This window comes from Lissotriton vulgaris, chromosome 3_1 (genome assembly GCF_964263255.1).
Source record: "Lissotriton vulgaris chromosome 3_1, aLisVul1.2, whole genome shotgun sequence".
Classification (NCBI taxonomy): Eukaryota; Metazoa; Chordata; class Amphibia; order Caudata; family Salamandridae; genus Lissotriton; species Lissotriton vulgaris.
This window is the reverse complement of record NC_141689.1, coordinates 635,140,098-635,160,149: the sequence shown is the minus strand read 5'-3', so window position 1 is coordinate 635,160,149 and position 20,052 is coordinate 635,140,098. Positions and strand designations below refer to the sequence as shown.

Sequence of the window (20,052 nt, the reverse complement as noted above, 5' to 3'; positions counted from 1 at the left end):
TTTTCTTCTTGGGCCACATAAGATTTATCAATATGTAATCGAAACCTCCTATCTTCATGTTCAATCCCTATCTCTTGTTTCTCTCTATACATGATACACTGTTCTGAGTCAATGTTTGCATTCTCCCCTTTCATGCCTCATTTTCCTTTTTTAATCGTCTGTTTAGCCTCCTTCTGCCACATTCGAAGAGAATCAAACATGCCTACTTCTTTTCTAAAACAATTTTTCATGTAAAAAAAAAAATTTTTGTTCAACAACAGCGACCGTCAGCGGCCACTGCAACTCGGCATTGTCCCTTGTATTTCTGATAAAGACTACTAGCTGCAGATTCCTTCACGTAGACTTATCCCCAGGCGTGAGACTGGATCCGGAAACTTTTTTGCCACAGCATTCCTGCACGCCGAGGGCGGGGCGACATCACGTGACTCTGCCCAGGCGTTGTCCGCGCATGTGACGTCAGCGAGGTCACATAAGACCCGCCCCGGCGCACCTACATCAGTTTTTTTCCTTTTCCGTGTGCAACGCAGATCCGGTCCTTGCTACGGGCCTGTTTCGGGCCCTTTTTTCTCCATTCTTTTGGTGGAACAGTGTGCGAAGGCCTTCGGGCTTAAAAACTTGTACGTTTTGTGGGCGTCTTAAGTCGGTGGGAAAGGACACAGCACTACCGACTGCGAGGCCTGTCAACAGTTGAAGCCGAAGTCCCGGTGGGAGCGCCGCATGAAACTTCTTTTGCCGCGTCTCTCCAGGTCGACGTCCTCCCCTCGGTCTGATTTGGCGGACGGCTTCAGGTTCGACCGTGGTCGTCGTCCTCGCCCTTCTCCAATGTCACATGAGCGTCGCTCCCCGGTGGGTAAGTGTTGCAGTTTGTCCCCGGGGGCTAGGTCCTGGCCTACCGGGGCGTGGACTTTCCGCATGTGATGCGGCCTGCTTGTCGTCCTATCCACCGTTCCCCGGTGTGGGGGCGTCGAGAGTCCAAATGGAGACATAGGCGGCGGCTTTGCAGGCCTCGCTGTCGTCTCCCCCTCCTTCCCCTTCGAGGGCGTCGGCCCGACTAGTTCGGATCCAGGCTTCGAGGGTGTAGCTCTGTTGGGGTGTGGATCCGCTGGGGCACCTCCTTCATGCCACTGCATCGCCGCCTCGCCGGAAACTACTGCAGGAGTCCCTGTGGTGTCGCGGGAGGTTGCCGGGGCTCAGGTTGCATCCCTGAGCCTCTCTCGGTCCCTTGACAGGGTGGTCCTGTCTAGGGCCGAGGTGACGCTGGTACGGCGCCGGCAGCAGCTGGACCATGCGGAGCCACAGGGGTTGGTGACCCCTCCACACCCTGCTCCGGGTCGAGACTGGGTAAGGACCCCTCGCCGGGCCCCTCTCGTCCTCCCCCACAGGCGGCTTCCTCAACTGGGGGCGAGTCAGAGGTGGAATTGTCCCTGGCACCGCCTCATGGGTTACCGAGCGATCTACGCCTCATTCTTGGCCGCGGTTGGCGAAGGGCTTCGTGTCACTCCCCAGGACCATCTCATTCCCACGCGTGGATAACTACCTCAGTGGAGGTCGGGCCTGGTCCGGTCTGGCTCCAGCCCCGCTCCGGTTTCCACTCCGGTCCCCGGTGCGGGTTGCCTGGGAGGAACCTGGTCCGGCGACGCCGGTGGGTGCCGGCACTCCTCAGGCGGCGGACTCTACGGCTCCACGCAGGGGTCGTGCCGCGGATTCATCTTTGGACACTCCTTCTCCGGAGGCAGCCTGTATTTTGGTCTCATCCTCCCCGGAGCCGGGTCGCCGTCTGGTGTCTTTTTCACCGGCGTCGAAGGGCGGCTCTCCACCCTTCCTGAGCCAGAGGTGTTTGTCCCAAGAGCTGCAGGTACCTCATTCGTCGGCCCCTTCTGAATTCCAGGTCTGGCCCTTGCCTGCCCCGCTTGGCCTCGGGGAGGGGCGCCTTAGTTTGCAGCCGTCGCCCATGGAGGAGCTGCTTTCCCCGCCGCGGGGCCCTACGGAGGCAGGTGCGGCCTTCGCTCACTCAGTGTCCACGGCTGTGGGCATCCTGCGTATCGGTGACCCGGTGGCTCACTTCCTGGTGCACCAACTACTGGATGTCCTCCACCAGGCACTGGTGGGAGGGAACTATTGCTTCCATTTGAAGGTTCACTCCTTTCTTCCTTGACGGGGGCTTGGAGGCGTCCTGCCTCAGGGGATCCGATGCCTCAGCATCTTCTGCACAGGCATCTCCCGGTGCCGCGTGACCCGGCTTGCCTTTCCCTCCACCCTTGTGCCTCCAGTGCTCTTTTGCGGACTGCTTTTCTCTCCCTGCCGCCACTGCGGACTCCACCGTCCCGAGAGTCCTGCTGGCTGGACTCTTGTGGGGGGGTGCAATATGTTCGCCTCGACCAGCGCTGCCCTGCGGGCCCTAAACGCCTTTTGGGTGCTGGCTCGGGCCTCCTCCTGTTCGTGGGACTCGGCTGAGTCTCTGGGATCTGCAGTGTCCCAGGAGGGTGCTCAGGAAGACTTACGACCTCATGCTCTCGATGGCCGGGAGCTGGAGGCCCTTATTCTCCACTCCGCCCTAGATATTTCAGAGGTGTTAGGCTGGGCCATGGCTTCCTCGATCGCTCTCCGTCACCATGCTTGGCTTCGGGATGGAGTATTCCCATAGAATATTCGGGAGCGACTCATTGATCTTCCGTTTGATGGCAGTATGTTGTTCCATGCCCTGGCCGACTCCGCCATCCAGAGGCTCCTGGCAGGGCTCCGTCCTCCTCCGCCTTATAATCCTCCTCCGTCCCTTCCTCAGTGATTCCTGAGTCGGTTGAGTCTTGGCCTTCTTAGGCTGGTTGTTCTGACCGTGGAGTGCATTTTCTGGCCATTGCTTCCTTCTTGGGCCTTTGGCATTGTTGGCTGCTGGACGGCCCTTTTGTTGATTATGTGTTGGAATTGTTGCTCAGACTTGGCCCTGAGATTAGGCTTTCTGCTTGATTGGGCTGCTTGTCAAGACTTTCGCGGGGGTGTTTTTTTCACCGTGGCTCTTTTGTTTGTTCCTCTGCTACGGAAGTTCTTCCACAGAGGGTTCCCATTTTGGGGTTTATTGTACCCAGGTCATATAGCTTGCGTTCTCCTGGAGGGTTCTGGTTGCCTTTGGGTGCCTGTTCTCCATGGCGTTGTGTAGGTTGCTTTTGCTCCTTGAGGTCCTGTGTGCAGCCACTCGTAGTGGTGGCCCGGGCATCTCCTCCTTGCCCGCTCCTGTTCTGAGGTCTGGGGTGTTTCTGTGTTCTCCCTTGCCAGGTGCTGCCTATTCGGCCTTTCTGGGGCCTCGGGCTCTACGTCTTCTCTTCTTCCTGCTTCTGGCGGCTTGACTGCCGGCGCTGTTCTGGCTAGCAGGCTGCTCTCCATCTGGAGTGGGTTCGCCTTCTTTTCCCTCGTTTCCTTGGGCCCTCTAGGCTTCTTCTTCCACATACCAGTCTTGATATTGGACGGAAGCTATATTGCCTTGTGGGGAAGTGGGGTGCTTCGGCCTCTCCACCCTTGCCCACTGTTCCTCTGCTGTGGGTGCGCGCGCCACTTTGGCCTTCTTTCTCCCTCCTACATCCCCATGGGGTCTGTAGGGTTCTGCTTGTGGGGGTTCCCCTTGCCTGGCAGGGCCAAGGTTCTTCCTAGTCCACAGATCTGGTCCCCTGGGGGCTCTCTGTTCTCTATTGGCTGGTAGGGTCCTTCGCAGACCCTCCTTCCCAGGTGGTATTGCTAGGGAATCTATTCTACGTAAGGAATCTGTGGCTAATAGACTCTATCAGATGTACGAGTTACTTATCTTCGGTAACAATGTATCTGGTAGAGACGATTCTAGCCGCTGATTCCTTCACGGCCCGCCCTTCCTCCCCTATTCTGCGTTGGTCTTCGGTACTCTCCTCCCGGTGGGGGGCTGTGTCTCCTGTGAGTGCCTTACTTGTTCTTGACGGGTGGCTCCGTCTGGGGGCGGTTCGTTCCTCCTTTGGTTCTTGGAGGATGGGGTTCCAGTGCTCCGGTGCCCTGCTGCTCTGGCTACTCCAGGTTTTGGGGAGATTGCTCTCTATCCCTGTCCTTCCCTCCTCTCCCTTCCTTCCAGTGCTATCCCCTGATTGAGGGTTACCTGGCACTGTCTTGCCCTTGTCCCTTGTGGGTGGTTGCCCTCTATGTTGGGTCGCTTGGAGGGCTGTTCTCCCTGGCTGTCTTGGGACTGGTCCCCTTCCTTGCTCTGGATGGGTGTGGTAGGTTTTCTACGTGTACCATGACTTTACGCCTGTTCCTTTCCTCTGGGACACGGGAGTGGGAGGCTGTCTATGTGCTGACAGGGTGGCTGTGCAGGGCTCTGCTTGCTCTTTCTTCTTTCCTGTCTTTGGGTTCTACGGTGTTGCCACTATTCTGTGTGGCGTTGTTAGTCACCGCTTCTTCCAATTTTTCTGCTCTTCGCACACTGTTCCCATGCTTCCACAGTTTAGCTGGTGATTCCGTGTTGTGGTGCGGAAAAGTTCTCCGAAGAAAATGGACGTAGGCGCGCCGGGGCGGGTCTTATTTGACCTCGCTGACGTCACGTGCGCAGACGGCGCTTGGGCGGAGTCGCTTGATGTCGCCCCGCCCCCGGCGCGCTGGGATGCTGTGGCAAAAAAGTGTTCGAGGCATGTGGGCTGCTGAATTCATATCTGTGCATAGATCGCCGCCTAGTGTTGGGTCCGGATGATTGCACATTGTTGTCCTGGAAGAGTCTTCGAAGTATCACGAGATAGGTGGCTCCTCCCCTGGACTACAGTGCGCATGGGCATCGCCTCCATCCCCAGATTGTTTTTTTCCGCCATTGGGTTCGGATGTGTTTCGGTTCCCTCTGTCGGGATCGATAGTTGTTTAACTTTCTAACTTGAGACCAAAAGGTCTTTAGGCTGAGCGTCGGTATTGTTTTCGTTCGGGTTTGTCTTCCTTCTCAGCTCCGAACGCTTCCTGCCCCTCCGCGTGCTGTCGGCGCGGACGGGCCTACTCGACGCTCCAAACTACTGAACATGGAACTAACTCCGTTCAAGAGGTGCCCGGTGTGCACCTCCAAGTATTCACACCTCGACGTGCACCCTGTGTGCAACAAGTGTTTGTCACCGGACCATGACGAGGCCAGGTGTATGGCCTGCTCAAAGTTCCGGTGTAAGAAGACCCTCAAACATCGTCGGGCCGCTCGACTCCAGGCCCAGTTGTCGGCACCCCCAGCGCCCCCGCCGGACAACATCTTTGAAGAATTTGTGGAAGACGACAATGTCTTTCATGTTTCGTACTCTAGCCTTGCGTCGGAGGGAGATGACTACGACGCGGGAGATGAGGAGTTTGATGAAGCCGGCGACGAGGTAGGGGACGACGATGGGGCCATTGCCACCGTGGGGGATAGCTTGGAGGAAGAGCACCCTCAAACTGACTCAGGGGTCAACCCCCAACATACGGCCCAGGTCGAGGGATCGCCTTCAGGCCTTACCCAAGACCTTGTTACTAGTCCAGAAGCCCCGCCTCTCCGCCCGGCCACGGACATTTCTGATGCGCCACTCCTGTTGAAGAAAACGAAAGTGAAGCCATCGGGATCCACACCAACGGTTTCGAAACCGAAAGTGAAAGCTCCACTGGTGGGACAGAAGGCTCTAGAGGCGTCAACATCTAAGAAACTCAAAATGGCCGACTTGAAGAGCCACGCCAAGATGGCCGACCCCAAAGCCTCGGGGTCGACGCCGAAGGCAAAGGTGGCCGACGCGGCTGCGTCGGCGCCGAAGATGGTCGAGGTCGATGACCCGAAGAAAGCTTCGAAGAAGCGTCAAGGCGATTCCAAAGCTCTGGCTGCGCCGGCTCCGGCCGTCGGGGCCAAGGATGGCACTGTGTCGGCTCCAAAGACGGTGCCTCCAGCCAACCCGACTCCCGACTCGGGGAAATCGTCCGAGCCGGTCAAGCCCTCTCCAGCCTTGACGAAAAAGGTCGCGGAGTCCCTGCAACGGATTCGGAAGGACGCTGTGGTTCCCGAACCGGAGGGCGTGGTGCCAAAGACCGCATCGAAGCCGGCAAAGGTGAAAACACCTATCCGCTTCACCCTGCCGCCAAAGTCGACGCCGAAAGCCTTCGCTCCGAAGCAGGGGGCGGACGTGCCCTCGAAGGGGATGTCGACGTCCAAAGCGTCATTGGTGGTGTCGAAGCTTCGACTCCAGCCACTCGCGGAGGAAGAGCGTCGAGAGGTCATCATCGACGCCAATACTGGGAAATTGTCTCTCCTCAAACGGAAAATCATTACAGAGCCGGTGTTGGAACATTTTCGGATTCCTCTCAAAAACAAGAAGGACTCGGCGGGTACTTCGGTCCCTATGGAGCCTTCGTCTCCCAAACACGTAGAACGTTCTCCAACGCGTTCCAATGCGGGGGAGGGTGACGATGAGGAGGAGGTCGAGTACAACTATCCGGCGTACTCGGATCCGGAGGAGGAACATGAACCTTGGTCGGCCGGAGCCGACCCAGACGACCCGCAGTCGGGTCAGGAACCGCAGCTCTTTGCGGCAAAAACCTCACCGACGGAGGACTCTGCAGCCTTTAACGCTTTGATTGAGAGGGCCGCAGCTAATCATGATGTTGAGCTCCACTCAGATCCTGTGGATGTGGATTTTTTGTTTGACACTTTCTTGGTGGCCGAGAAGTCAGTCAAGACATTGCCAATGCTCAAAGGAGTGCTAAAGCACGCGCCGGAGGTCTTCAAGGAGCCCACTCGGGCACGTGTCATCAATCCTCTAATTGATAAAAAGTATAAGGCAGCGCCCTCGGATCCAACATACATCAAGGGACACTTGCCACTGGACTCTTTGGTTGTATCCAACGCTCGGAAGAGGGCGAATTCACAGACCACTGGTGACCCTCCTCCCCCAGACAAAGAGTCGAAAATATTTGAGGCCTCAGGGAAACGGATTGCTGCGCAGGCAGCTAACATTTGGCGCATTTCAAACACGCAGGCCCTACTTGCACGCTACGATAGGGCTCACTATGACACCCTAGAAACACTGTTGCAGCACTTACCTGACCAGTACAAGGAGGCTGGGGAGATGTTAATTCAGGAGGGCAAGTTAATCACTAACGCTTCCATCAAATGTGCGCTAGATGTTGCTGATACAGCCTCCAGGGCAATCAACACTAGTGTGTTGCTAAGAAGACATGCATGGCTTCGGATATCAGGCTTTAAACCAGATATACAAACCACCATACTGAACCAAACAGTTAATCCTGACCACCTGTTTGGCCCCGAGGTGGATGCGACACTTGAAAAAATGAAGAAAGACACAGTTACTGCTAAGTCTATGGTGGCCCTCCAATCTCAGCAGTTTCGGGGTGGTTCTTTTCGCCGCTCCAATACCAGAGGCACCTCAAGGGGTCAGGCATCGCAATCCACACAGTACTATAAGAGCAATACCCAGACCTCATACACCAACAAGGGTAGAGGTGGCTACAGAGGTAACAACGTCAAGGGCAGGGGACGTGGAAACAGCTCCAGGTCCACCACCGCCAACAAGCAGTGACGTCTTGTCACTGCCCCCCGACCACACAACACCGGTCGGAGGGAGACTCCAGCAGTTCCTGCCCGCGTGGAAATCCATCACCACGGACAGGTGGGTCAAATCTCTTATCCAGTATGGTTACTGTCTGGAACTTACTTCCACTCCACCAAACATACCTCCAAGAAGCCGTCCTATGTCCGGCGAGCACTTGCACTTGTTGCAGCAGGAGGTCAAAGTCATGCTGCAAAAAGGGGCAATAGAGCTCGTTCCACTGCAAGAAAGGGGAACAGGGGTTTACTCCCTGTATTTTCTAATCCCCAAAAAGGACGGATCCCTCAGGCCCATCCTGGACCTCAGGCCCCTCAACTGGTATATTCTCTCGGAGCACTTCCATATGCTCACGTTACAGCAGGTACTCCCTCTGCTTCAACAGGGGGACTTCCTGGCTACGTTGGATCTAAAGGATGCATACTTTCATATCCCCCTGCATCCTTCCCACAGGAAGTATCTCAGATTCACGATTCAAGACCAGCACTACCAGTTCAAGGTTCTGCCGTTCGGGGTCACCACAGCGCCAAGAGTCTTTACAAAGTGCCTGGCGACTGTGGCGGTGCATCTACGACGCCAGAACGTCCACGTCTATCCTTATCTGGACGACTGGCTCATTCAGGCAAAAACAGAGCAGCAGTGCGCCGACCACGTGTCCCGCACCATTCATCTCCTGCACGATCTGGGATTCTCGCTGAACTATCCAAAATCCCATCTCCAACCCGCCCATATACGGCAGTATCTGGGCGCGACGATAAACACCCTGGCAGCCACTGCGCAGCCAAACTCAGTGAGAATCGCCAGTATCCAAACGCTGATCCAACGATTCAGACCTCAGCACTCGCTTCCGGCGAAAGTGTTCATGCAGTTGATAGGCATGATGGCCTCCTGCATCTCCATCGTCCCGCATGCGAGACTACATATGCGTCCGCTTCAGGAGTGCCTGGCACGTCAGTGGACTCAGGCTCATGGGCAACTGACAGACCTAGTGTTGGTGAGCGGTCGGGCGTACAACTCTCTGCATTGGTGGAATCCACAAAACCTTTGCAAGGGCCGACCGTTCCAGGAGCCTGTGCCACAGATTATCCTGACAACGGACGCTTCTCTCCAGGGATGGGGAGCGCATGTACCCCATTACACGGTGCAGGGACTATGGACACTACAGCAGAGGAAGATGCACATCAACGTTTTGGAACTGATGGCAAACTTCATGGCCTTGAAGGCATTCAAAGTACATCTGTGCAACAAGGTCGTGTTGATCCCGACGGACAACATGACGGCCATGTGCTACATTCAGAAACAGGGGGGCACACACTCTCCGCAGCTGTCTCATCTGGCTCAGAGCATGTGGAAGTGGGCCATTCAGAGGAACATCTTCCTCATGGCAGAGCATCTCCCGGGCAAAGACAACCAGATGGCGGACCTGCTCAGCAGGCACAGCCACCAAATGCACGAGTGGGAGATACATCCATCAGTACTCCAACCGTACTTCCAAAAGTGGGGTCATCCAGAGATAGACCTGTTCGCCACAAAGGAGAACGCAAAATGCCAAAGCTTCGCCGCCAGGTTCCCACACCCGCAATCGCAGGGCAATGCGATGTGGATGAACTGGTCAGGCAGATTTGCGTACGCTTTTCCCCCAGCACCTCTGATACCGCTGGTGGCACGCAAACTCAGGCAGCACTCGATGACTCTCATCCTGGTTGCTCCAACGTGGGCTCGCCAACCATGGTACACCACGTTTCTGGAACTCTCCGTGGTACCGCATCAAAGGCTTCATCTCACCCCCAGCCTTCTGACGCAGAGCCATGGCGACATTCAGCACCCAGATCCGCAACAGCTCAACCTGGCGATCTGGCTCCTGAGGTCCTAGAGTTTGGCTACCTCAATCTTCCCCCCGATTGCATGGACATCATTCGGGAGGCAAGGAAGCCCACTACTCGAGCTTGTTACGCGGCCAAATGGAAGCGGTTTGTCATGTACTGTGTAAACCACGATATTGACCCACTGGATGCTTCCATTCAGAACATCATTTGCTACCTGTTCCACCTGTACAAATGCAATTTGGCGTACTCTTCCATCCGCATTCACTTGTCTGCGATGGCAGCATACCTCCAGAATAGGCAACACCTATCACTTTTTAAGGTCCCTGCTATCAAGGCTTTTCTGGAAGGACTCAAAAGAGTCATTCCACCACGGACACCACCAGCTCCGGAATGGAACCTCAATGTGGTTCTTACAAGGCTGATGGGTCCTCCCTTTGAGCCACTGCACTCTTGTGAGCTTCAGTTTCTGACTTGGAAGGTTGCTTTCTTAGTAGCAATTACATCGCTACGGAGGGTTAGCGAGTTGCAGGCGCTCACCATCCAAGAACCTTTCTTCCAAGTACACGCTAACAGGGTGGTGCTCCGCACTAACCCTAAATTCTTACCCAAGGTTGTATCTCAATTCCACATAAACCAGACAATTGAGTTACCAGTGTTTTTTCAAAACCCAGAGTCACTGGCGGAGCGGATGCTCCACACCCTTGATGTTAAGAGAGCCTTGATGTACTACATTGACAGGACAAGAGATTTTCGTAAGACCAAGCAACTTTTTGTTGCATTTGCCTCACACCACAAGGGAAACGCTATCTCCAAAGCTGGGATCGCTAGGTGGATCGTGAAATGCATTCAGATCTGTTAAGCTAAAGCTAAACGCACTCTCACAATTCCACCAAGAGCCCACTCCACCAGAAAGTTGGGGGCCTCTATGGCTTTCCTAGGTAACATTCCCTTAGAAGATATTTGTAGAGCAGCCACATGGTCTACCACACATACTTTCACTAAACATTACTGTGTAGACGTGCACTCTAAACAGCAGGCAGCTGTTGGTCAGGCTGTTCTCAAAACACTTTTTCAAACTGCTGCAACTGGCACGGGCGGCCGCCGCTAATGGAGGGACTGCTATGTATTCTATGCACAGATATGAATTCAGCAGCCCACATGCCTCGAACTGCAAATGCTACTTACCAGTATGCATCTGTTCTTGGCATGTAGGGCTGCTGACATTCATATCGCCCGCCCTCCTCCCCGGCGCCTGTAGCAGCTGCAGTATTCATTTACATATGGTTATATGCTCTTAGCATGGGCATCACTCACATACTTCACTCCATCTCTGCCAATGGCTAAAAACAATCTGGGGATGGAGGCGATGCCCATGCGCACTGTAGTCCAGGGGAGGAGCCACCTATCTCGTGATACTTCGAAGACTCTTCCAGGACAACAATGTGCAATCATCCGGACCCAACACTAGGCGGCGATCTATGCACAGATATGAATGTCAGCAGCCCTACATGCCAAGAACAGATGCATACTGGTAAGTAGCATTTGCATTCCGGATCCAGTCTCATGCCTGGGGATAATTCTACTTGAAGGAATCTGCGGCTAGAATCGTCTCTACCAGATACATCGTTACCGAAGGTAAGTAACTCGTACATTTGTGCCATAATGTACTACACATAATAGAGCCAATACCATGTTTCACATACATATCAAATATAGGAGGGCCTTCTGGAGGCGCCGGCTAAGCTTCTTCCAATCGCGCAACTGCAGAACAACGACAACAAGAAACCAAGAATCTACTAATTCCACCAAATTTCACCAAAAGTGATCCAAATTCGGTTTTTTGCCTGGCAAAGCAATTGCAAGTGCTTTGATCCCAAAGACGGTTCTCAGACCTTCTCAAATACAAACCAAAATGGTACCATATCCACAAAGAACCAAAACAAACTTACCTGATTCATGCAGGTCAAACAAATGTATTCTCCACTACCAACTCTTCAAACAAAAATGTCAGATCCAAGGGTTTTACTGTTCAGGACTCCAGTCAGGACGACCACTGGGCGAGGCACCGTCTGGCGGGATAGAAGGGGCAGCAGTGAGTACAGGAACTCTCTTATGCAGGGATCCCTGATCCGTCCGTCTAACCCGACGATGGCCCAACCTCCCCACCCATCCGTGGGAGGGAATGGGTCACTCACCCAAAGGAGTTCCTGCTCGGGCACCAACTGAAGGAAGTGGCCCGTTTAGGGTCACCCGGATTACTCACAACCACCTCTCAGCCTTCCATCCTAAATGAAGGGTCGGTGGTCAAACAGTAGAGAGTACAAATATATATACTATTTTACTGGACCAACTTAAAATGTATTCCCAACTGGGTTGGTCAGTGAAAGTATCTTTCGTCTGGTTCCCATACCTAGTGAGTCACCTCGTATTTGCTGTAGGTTAGGAGTAGCCTACACGAAACATCGTGCATTACTTGATTTTAATTTTTGAAAAAATTGTTTTGTTTTTCACACATTCACAAATAATTGGTTTGTCCTCAGAAAAATTTGACGTTCTGCTTAAAGACGTTGTATATACGGGGTAGGTGGTATGGCTGTGACCTATCAAACAGCATAGAAAAAATTGTTTAAGGGAAAGTGTGGTCTGAATTTTAACTATCCAGCCAACATGAACGTCACTTAGCATATAATGTAAACACCAATAGATTTCTGTAAAGAAGCGACTTAATTTATGGTGGTTTTAATCCGAATGTTTTACAACTATTTATCTTGTAAATAATAACAATGAATCTTTTATCCAAGTATTTTACATCAATTTTGTAGAGGGTAAAAAATATCGTTTTAATCGTATCAAATTATTAATTAATGCATTTTAAAAGTGATTGTTTGGAATTCCCGGGGATTATCCCATTATGCGCAATGAACAAGTGTGTTCTCTATGTCTGTTGTTACATACCGCTGCCTCGCTGTCAGGTCAACCAATGAAACGCACTAATTTCTTTGCACTTGCACTTTAAAAACTGCCCACTTCTCTCATGGCGTCATGTGACCAAGGCCTCTGCGTAGGCCGAAACGTTATGCTGATGAGGTGCGATCAATAAAAAAAACTCACCTGCATTCTGGGTCTTCCGTTCCATCTTTCTGTCGCGTTCCGGAGCTGAGGGACGTAATTCTTAACTATATGTGGTCTCAAACCTATGGTTTTTTCAGTGAATTTTCAAGGTTTTGTAAATGCTAATTCCTAACGATATATGGTCTCAAACCTATGGTTTTTTCAATGAATTTCAATGGTTTCTTAATAGCAAATATCTATAGCTGTAATATAAATTCTTCTTTATAATGTATACTATATTTTCTATGTATGTAATACATTTTTTTTATGTTTAATATTCTTTTTTTTTTTTTTCTTTTTTTTTTTTTTGCCCCGGTGCGCTCTTGGTGCGCACCGATAAGCGCAATTTCATGGAGCGCCCCGGTGCGCGCTCCAGTGAGCGCCCCGTTAGCGCTATTGCCGCGATCGAAAACAATCGTGACGCGTCGCGTAAGCGTGACGTATCGCGTAGCGCGTGATGCGTCTTATGGTGCGTCGCGTAAGCTCGACGTATCGCGTTGCTGCGCGATGTGTCTTATGACGCACTGCGTAAACGCACCCTGAACCGCTTCGCGGCGCGGCCCATGTGACCTGAAAATAACACTTTTCATTGGTTCTCATCATTTTTTTTCTCCAAATGATGAAAGCCCCCTTCTTTTTTCCTCACTCTAACTTTCTTCATTGAGAGAGCAAAAGCTATTTTTGATCAGTGCAATGGCATCACTTGTAGCTGCAGCTGGTGCACCCCCACCACCACCGCCAAGAAAAGAAAGTCCACCACCACAGTTCCTTGGGGGAGAAGAAGAAGAGGTAGAAGAGGAGGAGGAGGAACAACCAAGGCGCTTCCTGCCTGAAGAACCAAGGCAAAGGCATGTTAAAGTGCACTTTATTTGGCAATTCTTTTCATTCCCTGAAGGCCAGAAAAAGGTGAACGCCCCCAAAGTCACCTGTCTAATTTGTGGCAGAGTCCTCTCCAGGGGCAATCCCAAAATAAAATATTCATATGGTAATTTTACCATGATCCGCCACATGGAGAGGTGGCATCCCAATAACTTAGCCCAGGCTGAAGTACATGAACTTCAGAACAACCCACCCACTGTGGCCAGCACCTCCTCTACTGAAGACTCACTTTCTGGTCCTGAAGGACGCCAAATGTATGTATGTATGTATGTATTGGCATACTTATATAGCGCTATGTCTGTCACCCAACGGGCATCCTGGCGCTTAGACTGTGAAATTACCGTACATGATATCAGCTGCTAATCGCACTTACTCTGCTCTTGGAAAAAGGTGAGTTTTTAAGGCTTTCTTAAAAGAGATAATATCTCCCAGAGTTCTCAAACCTAATGGCAAGGAATTCCACAGTCTAGCTGCAGTATACCTGAACGAGCGACCTCCCATCCAGGATCTCAAAATCTTGGGAACTGATGCCAGGCAAGCTGAAGCCGAGCGGAGAGATCTGGAAGGAGTATACCAGGAAAACAAATTTTGTAGTGGTGCCGGTCCCTGGCCATGAAGGGCTCTAAACACCAGACAGAGGGCTTTAAAATCAATCCGCTGGGAGATCGGCAACCAATGAAGATCCTTTAATGCCTTTGCAGACGAATGCGAGCGGCGACGCGAGAGAGCCAGTTTGGCAGCAAAGTTCTGCACGCGTTGCAATTTCCCCACCAAAGTCTTTGATGCTCCCAGAAGTAATGCATTGCAATAGTCGAGTCTGCTCAAGACTATGCTACACACCACCTCTGGTCTGGCCTGCGTGGGGAGAAAAGGTAGAATTTTCCGCAGCGTGCGGAGCAAGGCCATACAAGTACTCACCATTTTGTTCACAGCCGTGTCCAGCTGAAGGTTGGAACTCAACACCACTCCCAGGTTCCGAACAGAGTCAGCCGGGGCGCTAGCGCCCTGAAAGGAGGGGAGCCAAAAGTCCTGTGCAAGAGGCCTAGAGATACGGTCCGATGAACAATGTATCACCTCAGTTTTAGCACTGTTAAATTGCCGCAAATTCTGACCCAGCCATTCCGCCGTGGATATCATACATGGGTGAAAGGTTTCTTGTGATACGGCCTCCTTGCCCTCAAACGAGAAGACAAGCTGGGTATCGTCCGCATAGTTGGTGACTGCTATGCCAAAAGATTTTATTAATCTGATCAGGGGGCGGAGATAAAGATTGAAAAGAATTGGGCTGATGGCCGAACCCTGGGGTACACCCTGACCCACCCCTCTAATGTTAGATTGGAAGGGTGGCAGGGCAACCACCTGATGTCTATGGCTGAGATACGACACCAACCATTTAAGGGCTAGGCCAGACACCCCTGCCTCTTCCATCCTCCTGATCAGGATCGTATGGCTGACCGTATCGAACGCGGCCGACATGTCGAGCAGCACGAAAAAGGCTGCTCGACCTTGGTCAGCACGGGTCCTAAGGTCATCCAAAACAGTCACCAACGCTGACTCTGTACCATGGGCCAGCCTGAAGCCAAATTGAGCTTCGTCCAGGCATGCCGTAGATTCCAGGAAACCCGACAGATGTTTTGTATTCCATTTCTCCAAGATTTTAATTGGAAATGGGAGCAAGGATATTGGTCTGTAATTCGCTGGGCAAGAAGGATCCAACGTTTCCTTCTTAAGGAGAGGAGATACCACTGCCAATTTCCAGCAGTCCGGGACACGAGCGGAGGTAAGGGACTGAACACAAATGTCGAAAAGAGGGGGGGGGGAAGCTCTTCTTGAAACAGCTTCCAATATTTATGAGGAAGTGGGTCAAGGGGCGAGCCCGACGAGACACCATTGGCTAGTATACAAAATTCCTCATAAGACGGAAGCGGGAAGCTGTTCAAGCGAGCTAGTGTGACATCTCCCTCCAAACTTGAAGACACGAGAGAGTTTGGTTGAGATTGGAGGTCAGTGCCCAGTGGAGTGGCAAGATTGCATAAAATGGCAGCAATCTTGTCTTCAACGGCCTGTGCTAGCGAGTCGCATAGAGATTGAGATGCGGGAATCTTGTTTACAGTGCAGGTGGGACGCGACAGTTCTTTTACAATCTTAAACAGGGCTTGGGACCTATTCGGCGCTGACAATAACGATGTCTCTAGGAATCAAGCCTTTGCACATCTAATCTGTGCTTTATAAGTCGCCAAAGCCTGCTTAAAAAGGGCCCTATCAGTATCGAGATATTCCCAATGATGCCAAATATACAACAAAAATTTGGCACCATAAAAATTGTTTGCATTTTCTATGGCAAAACGTTATGTTATGGTGAACTTAGTGTCACCTTAATAAATAATGCTGTGGACAACCACCAATGCAGCAAGAAAAGGAAGCAGTAATTCTTTTCTTTTTTTTGCTCCTGTTCAGCCATTTCCAATTCCTTGTTTTTTGTTTGTTCCCTTAAAAAACACAAAAAAAATAAATGTGTTCAAAAATACAAAAAAGTTCAGAAAAAAAATATAAAACAACAAAAAGAATAAAAAAAAGTTATTTTCAGAACTACCTCCCATTTATAAAATATTGCTAAAAATTTTAAACTCTGGCATTCTTTTTTCTCTTTTGTGCGCTTCCCGGTGCGCGTACCGGGCGCTCCCTCCGCGAAAATCGGATTTTTTTTTTTGCCCCGCTGGGCCCTTTTATAGCCCCCACATCAAACCTAGGGGGTCAGGGGGGTCTACCCTGCCCCCTTTTGTTCATTTCCCCCTTTGTTTTTGCCACCTCTTGTGTCTCTATCCTCCCGAGACACAAGATGGCGGCCGCTCCGGACTGTTTGGAATGTTGACAGACACCAGAGAGCCAATCCGCTTTTCCTCGCGAAGTTCCGTTACGCGCCCAGTGCGCGCGGAGAGCTGTCACATATATATATATTTTTTTGAACCTTAATTACTCAAAATCCACTGCTGCACATATCTTGAGACCTAGCAAAGGCACATCGGGCTAACAGTCCCTACAATTTTGCCAAGTTTGGTGGAAATCCATTCAGCCGTTAAGGCTAAAAGTGAGGTTGACCGCCCTATGGAAATGAACATGGGGAAAACACGTTTTGGGACTCCACTTTTTTCTCGGCCCCCGCTTCACGAATCCCCCCCAAACTTTCAGGGAAGGAGCGGAGCGTAAATGTGCCATTTTAAGGAAAATGTCAGCCAATTCCGTCCATCAACGCCAAAGTTATTCAACATAGAATGTTGCGAAATGCCTATTCAAAACAATTCTAAATATATATACCTACTGGCGACTGCCAGTAGGATATATATATATATATTTTATTCAGATGCACTCAAGCGGAGCCCGGTCTCTTAGGAGTGCTGCAGAGGGACTGACATCAGCAAACATGGAGATACATTATGTACAATTCAAAGTCAATGGATTCACGCCCATAATGGAATTTTCCAGGCAGATGCAGTTTAACAAAGAAGGATGGTTTTCAATTCTGAGGCTGGGCACATACTATCATCTACACAAGGTCACTGTCCGTGCCCGCCTCTAGACTAGTAGGAGAAGACCTCTATCTAGTAAGAAAGATATGCGCTAATATGAAGTGTATTCATTAGCAAAACAAGGCTCAACCTTGGCGAAATGAAACTTACCACAGGCCGATTCTCAACAAAGGAAGAATTAGTTTCGATCATAGTTCAAAATGGTGGCAAAACATAAAATGGTGCAGCGAATGCTAATTTACATAAAATAGTGCACAAGCAAAATAACGAAAACATTTTCATTCCAACAATATGCCAAAGAATCCTTTATTGGTGATGCGTTTTGGCACTCTCGCCTTTCTCAAACTGGAAATGTTTTTATGTATATAAACATAGATAAAGTACATTAACTAATACCCCTGCTCCGTGTGTATAATTACACATTATTTATTGTATTTAACATTATTCCCTATGGGGTGTTATTTTAAATCCCTTGGTCCATTATTTTCTTTGGTAGTGTGATAGTCGGCATGTGTCGGGCTGGAGTACTTATATTAACGACAGTTTTGAGTTCTTGCTGGTTGTAGTAACTTTAGAAATGAAGTTTGTTGGTGGCAATGGACAGACATTTGTCAGTGGGCATTTGTATTTGCATGTCACACTCTGCTGCCACTGTTCATCATATACTAACTCCTATTTATCTCAACAGGGTAAGGGATTTTCAACAACATACTCCAAATCCAGTTTCAGTTTGCTAGACCTTTCGATGTAAATAAGAATATAGTTGAACAAATATGGTCTGTTCACTTCTTACAGTGAGGACAAATATAAATGGTAAAAAAGTATGAGAGCCCCTACAAGGAACTGGAGTACCTTCCTCATCTCTTCTTCATGAAAAGAAATTAAAATATTAAACATTTTAAACAAGCCTTGACTAAGCGAAACTGTCTGGTGTTATGTTTTTTCAGTGTTTTTAGGAGCATAGTTTCTGTTGGGCATTCGTTGGAACCAGACATGCCTCTGAGGTCTTCCAATTGTCGTAAGGGTCTAAGGCTTTTTTAGTCAGATCTAAAAAAGTAAGCACATGCCTTATAACGTGCATTTATAGTTTATTAACTTGCATTGACCACTTTGTAATTTAGAAGTAGTGGAAATTGTAATATTTTGGAGAAATGAATTAAAGTTGTTCCTTTTCATACTATAGTCAGTCAAAGAACACAATTTAAACCTTAAATAGCATGGGTAGTTAACAGTAAAATACACGGCTTCTTGTTCCATAAAACGATAGCCAACCTTTTTTAATTCTACATGTTAATTTTGTGGGCATCTTTCAATGTTACATATGGCTTAGATTTATTCTGTGATTGGCTGGCAAGTTGGTCAACCATAATTTAGTATTATATTTATGTATTTTACTAGACATCCAGGAGACCAAGCCCTTTGGACTCTTCTGTCACGACTTGTACCAGAGTATACGCCACAAAATGCAAAGGTAAACATGCTTATACTTAAAAGGATGTATATACATTAAATAAGTAAAGAAAATATAAAAATTAAACCATTTGAAAAATGTATAGTAATACCACGGTAGTGCTTAGTGTGGGGCAATATTTGTAAAGCTCCTTGATTTTGAATAGCCTCAAATAATGCAACTGCTGCACAGATGAAGCATATTTGTTATTTTATTAATTTGTCTTTTTTTCATAAAACCTAAAAAATCTATTAAAAAATATCAGTAAAAGGATTGCATGTTCATTGCTTTTTTTTTATTCTTACATTATTGCTGAAAGTCAAGTGACGATCTAAACTACTTTATTTTAACTTCATTGTTATGTTTTAGTTCGACGTGTGAGAAGTTAGCTTGGCATATGATGTCCACTAGTTCTAGTGGGCACCTTGCACCAGTCTAATCAACCCTTATAGAAAGCTATCCTAGTGGTAGCATGGACCAGCAGTCATCAGGCTAAGACTTCAGTAGGCGATGTTAAGCAAGTTGTTTTACCAAGTATAATCCCTTGAGTACCAAATGAAACCACACAACACAAGGTATATATCAAATATATATGTATTTATTCTAAACATAACCCCTCTGCACACTTTAAGAGGTCAGAGGTAAAAGTACAATACAAGTTACTCAATTAGCATACGATAAGCTGCACAGTATACGTTTTGCCCTAGAGGCCTCACAAACCATACACTAAAATAGTGGTATAAGAACCACGTGAGAGTTAGAATCGCTGGGGCTACTTTAAACAACCAAAGGTTAGGAAGTAGGAGGCCCACGGGAGACGCGTGCAGTGTCTAAACACAGGCGCGGGTTACCATTGACTTTTTATCGGAAACGAACAAGTTACAATTATACAATTTAAGGATTTTTCCGGATGGACTACAATGAAACCCTTTTAGACTTAGACACTAGGAGGGCCAATACCCTTGAGACTACCAGAGTACTCGTGTTACCTCACCCACGGAAGCTGGGTACATAGGTGTCTTTTGATGTCGGGTTTCGTCATTGATTTCAAAGGAGAGCTGCAAAGAAGTGCTGCAGGCGACCAGAGGAAAAGTGTCCGGGTGGATCGAAGATCTGAAGAACCTGAAAGCAGAAGGGACAGAGTCTGGGTCACATGCCAGTGACCATGATGGACCCAGGCAGGGACCAGGTGATGTTGGGTGATTTTAGCTTGTCTCTTCAGCCACGAGGTCCAGGAGGTGTCGACGATGACCAGGAGCTGGATTCGAGTTGTCCCACAAAGGATCTCGTTGACTGTGGTGTCTGTATCCGGATTGGACCCAACGAGCCTTGGCAAATTCAATCCACGCAGGATGTGAAGATTGGCTTTGGTGCAGACCAGCGAGGTCTGTGGCACTTCTCCTTTGAAGGGAAGCTGGAGCAACCCTGGAGCAACCAGAAAAACAAGTTAGATTCAAAATGGAGTCTTCCAGGGGCTCACTAGCCAATGGACTAGGAACCGGGAAGACGCGTCGAGCTGAAATGCAAGAGCGGGCCCCCCCGGACACTCGTGGAGTGTGGGGGCCTGAGCTTCGGTGCAAATGGTGCTCGGGGCTGGGGCTTCTCGTACCCCAATGCACAACTGCGAGATACCTCGGGAGTCGATGCAGTTAGAAAAAATGCAGGATGTCCAGGAGTTCCGGTCCCACGTCTCTCGT

The 20,052-nt window shown here is 49.8% G+C and overlaps 1 protein-coding gene across 1 annotated transcript in view; it reads left to right on the top strand.

The window, feature by feature from the left end:
- The window catches only part of SKIC3 (SKI3 subunit of superkiller complex), a 1,256,060-nt gene that overhangs the window by 913,115 nt on the left and 322,893 nt on the right, over positions 1-20,052 (top strand). The window contains exon 32 of the mRNA XM_086960925.1: positions 18,304-18,376. Coding sequence (XP_086817051.1) covers positions 18,304-18,376 — 73 coding nt within the window. The remainder of the gene's footprint in view (positions 1-18,303; positions 18,377-20,052) is intronic.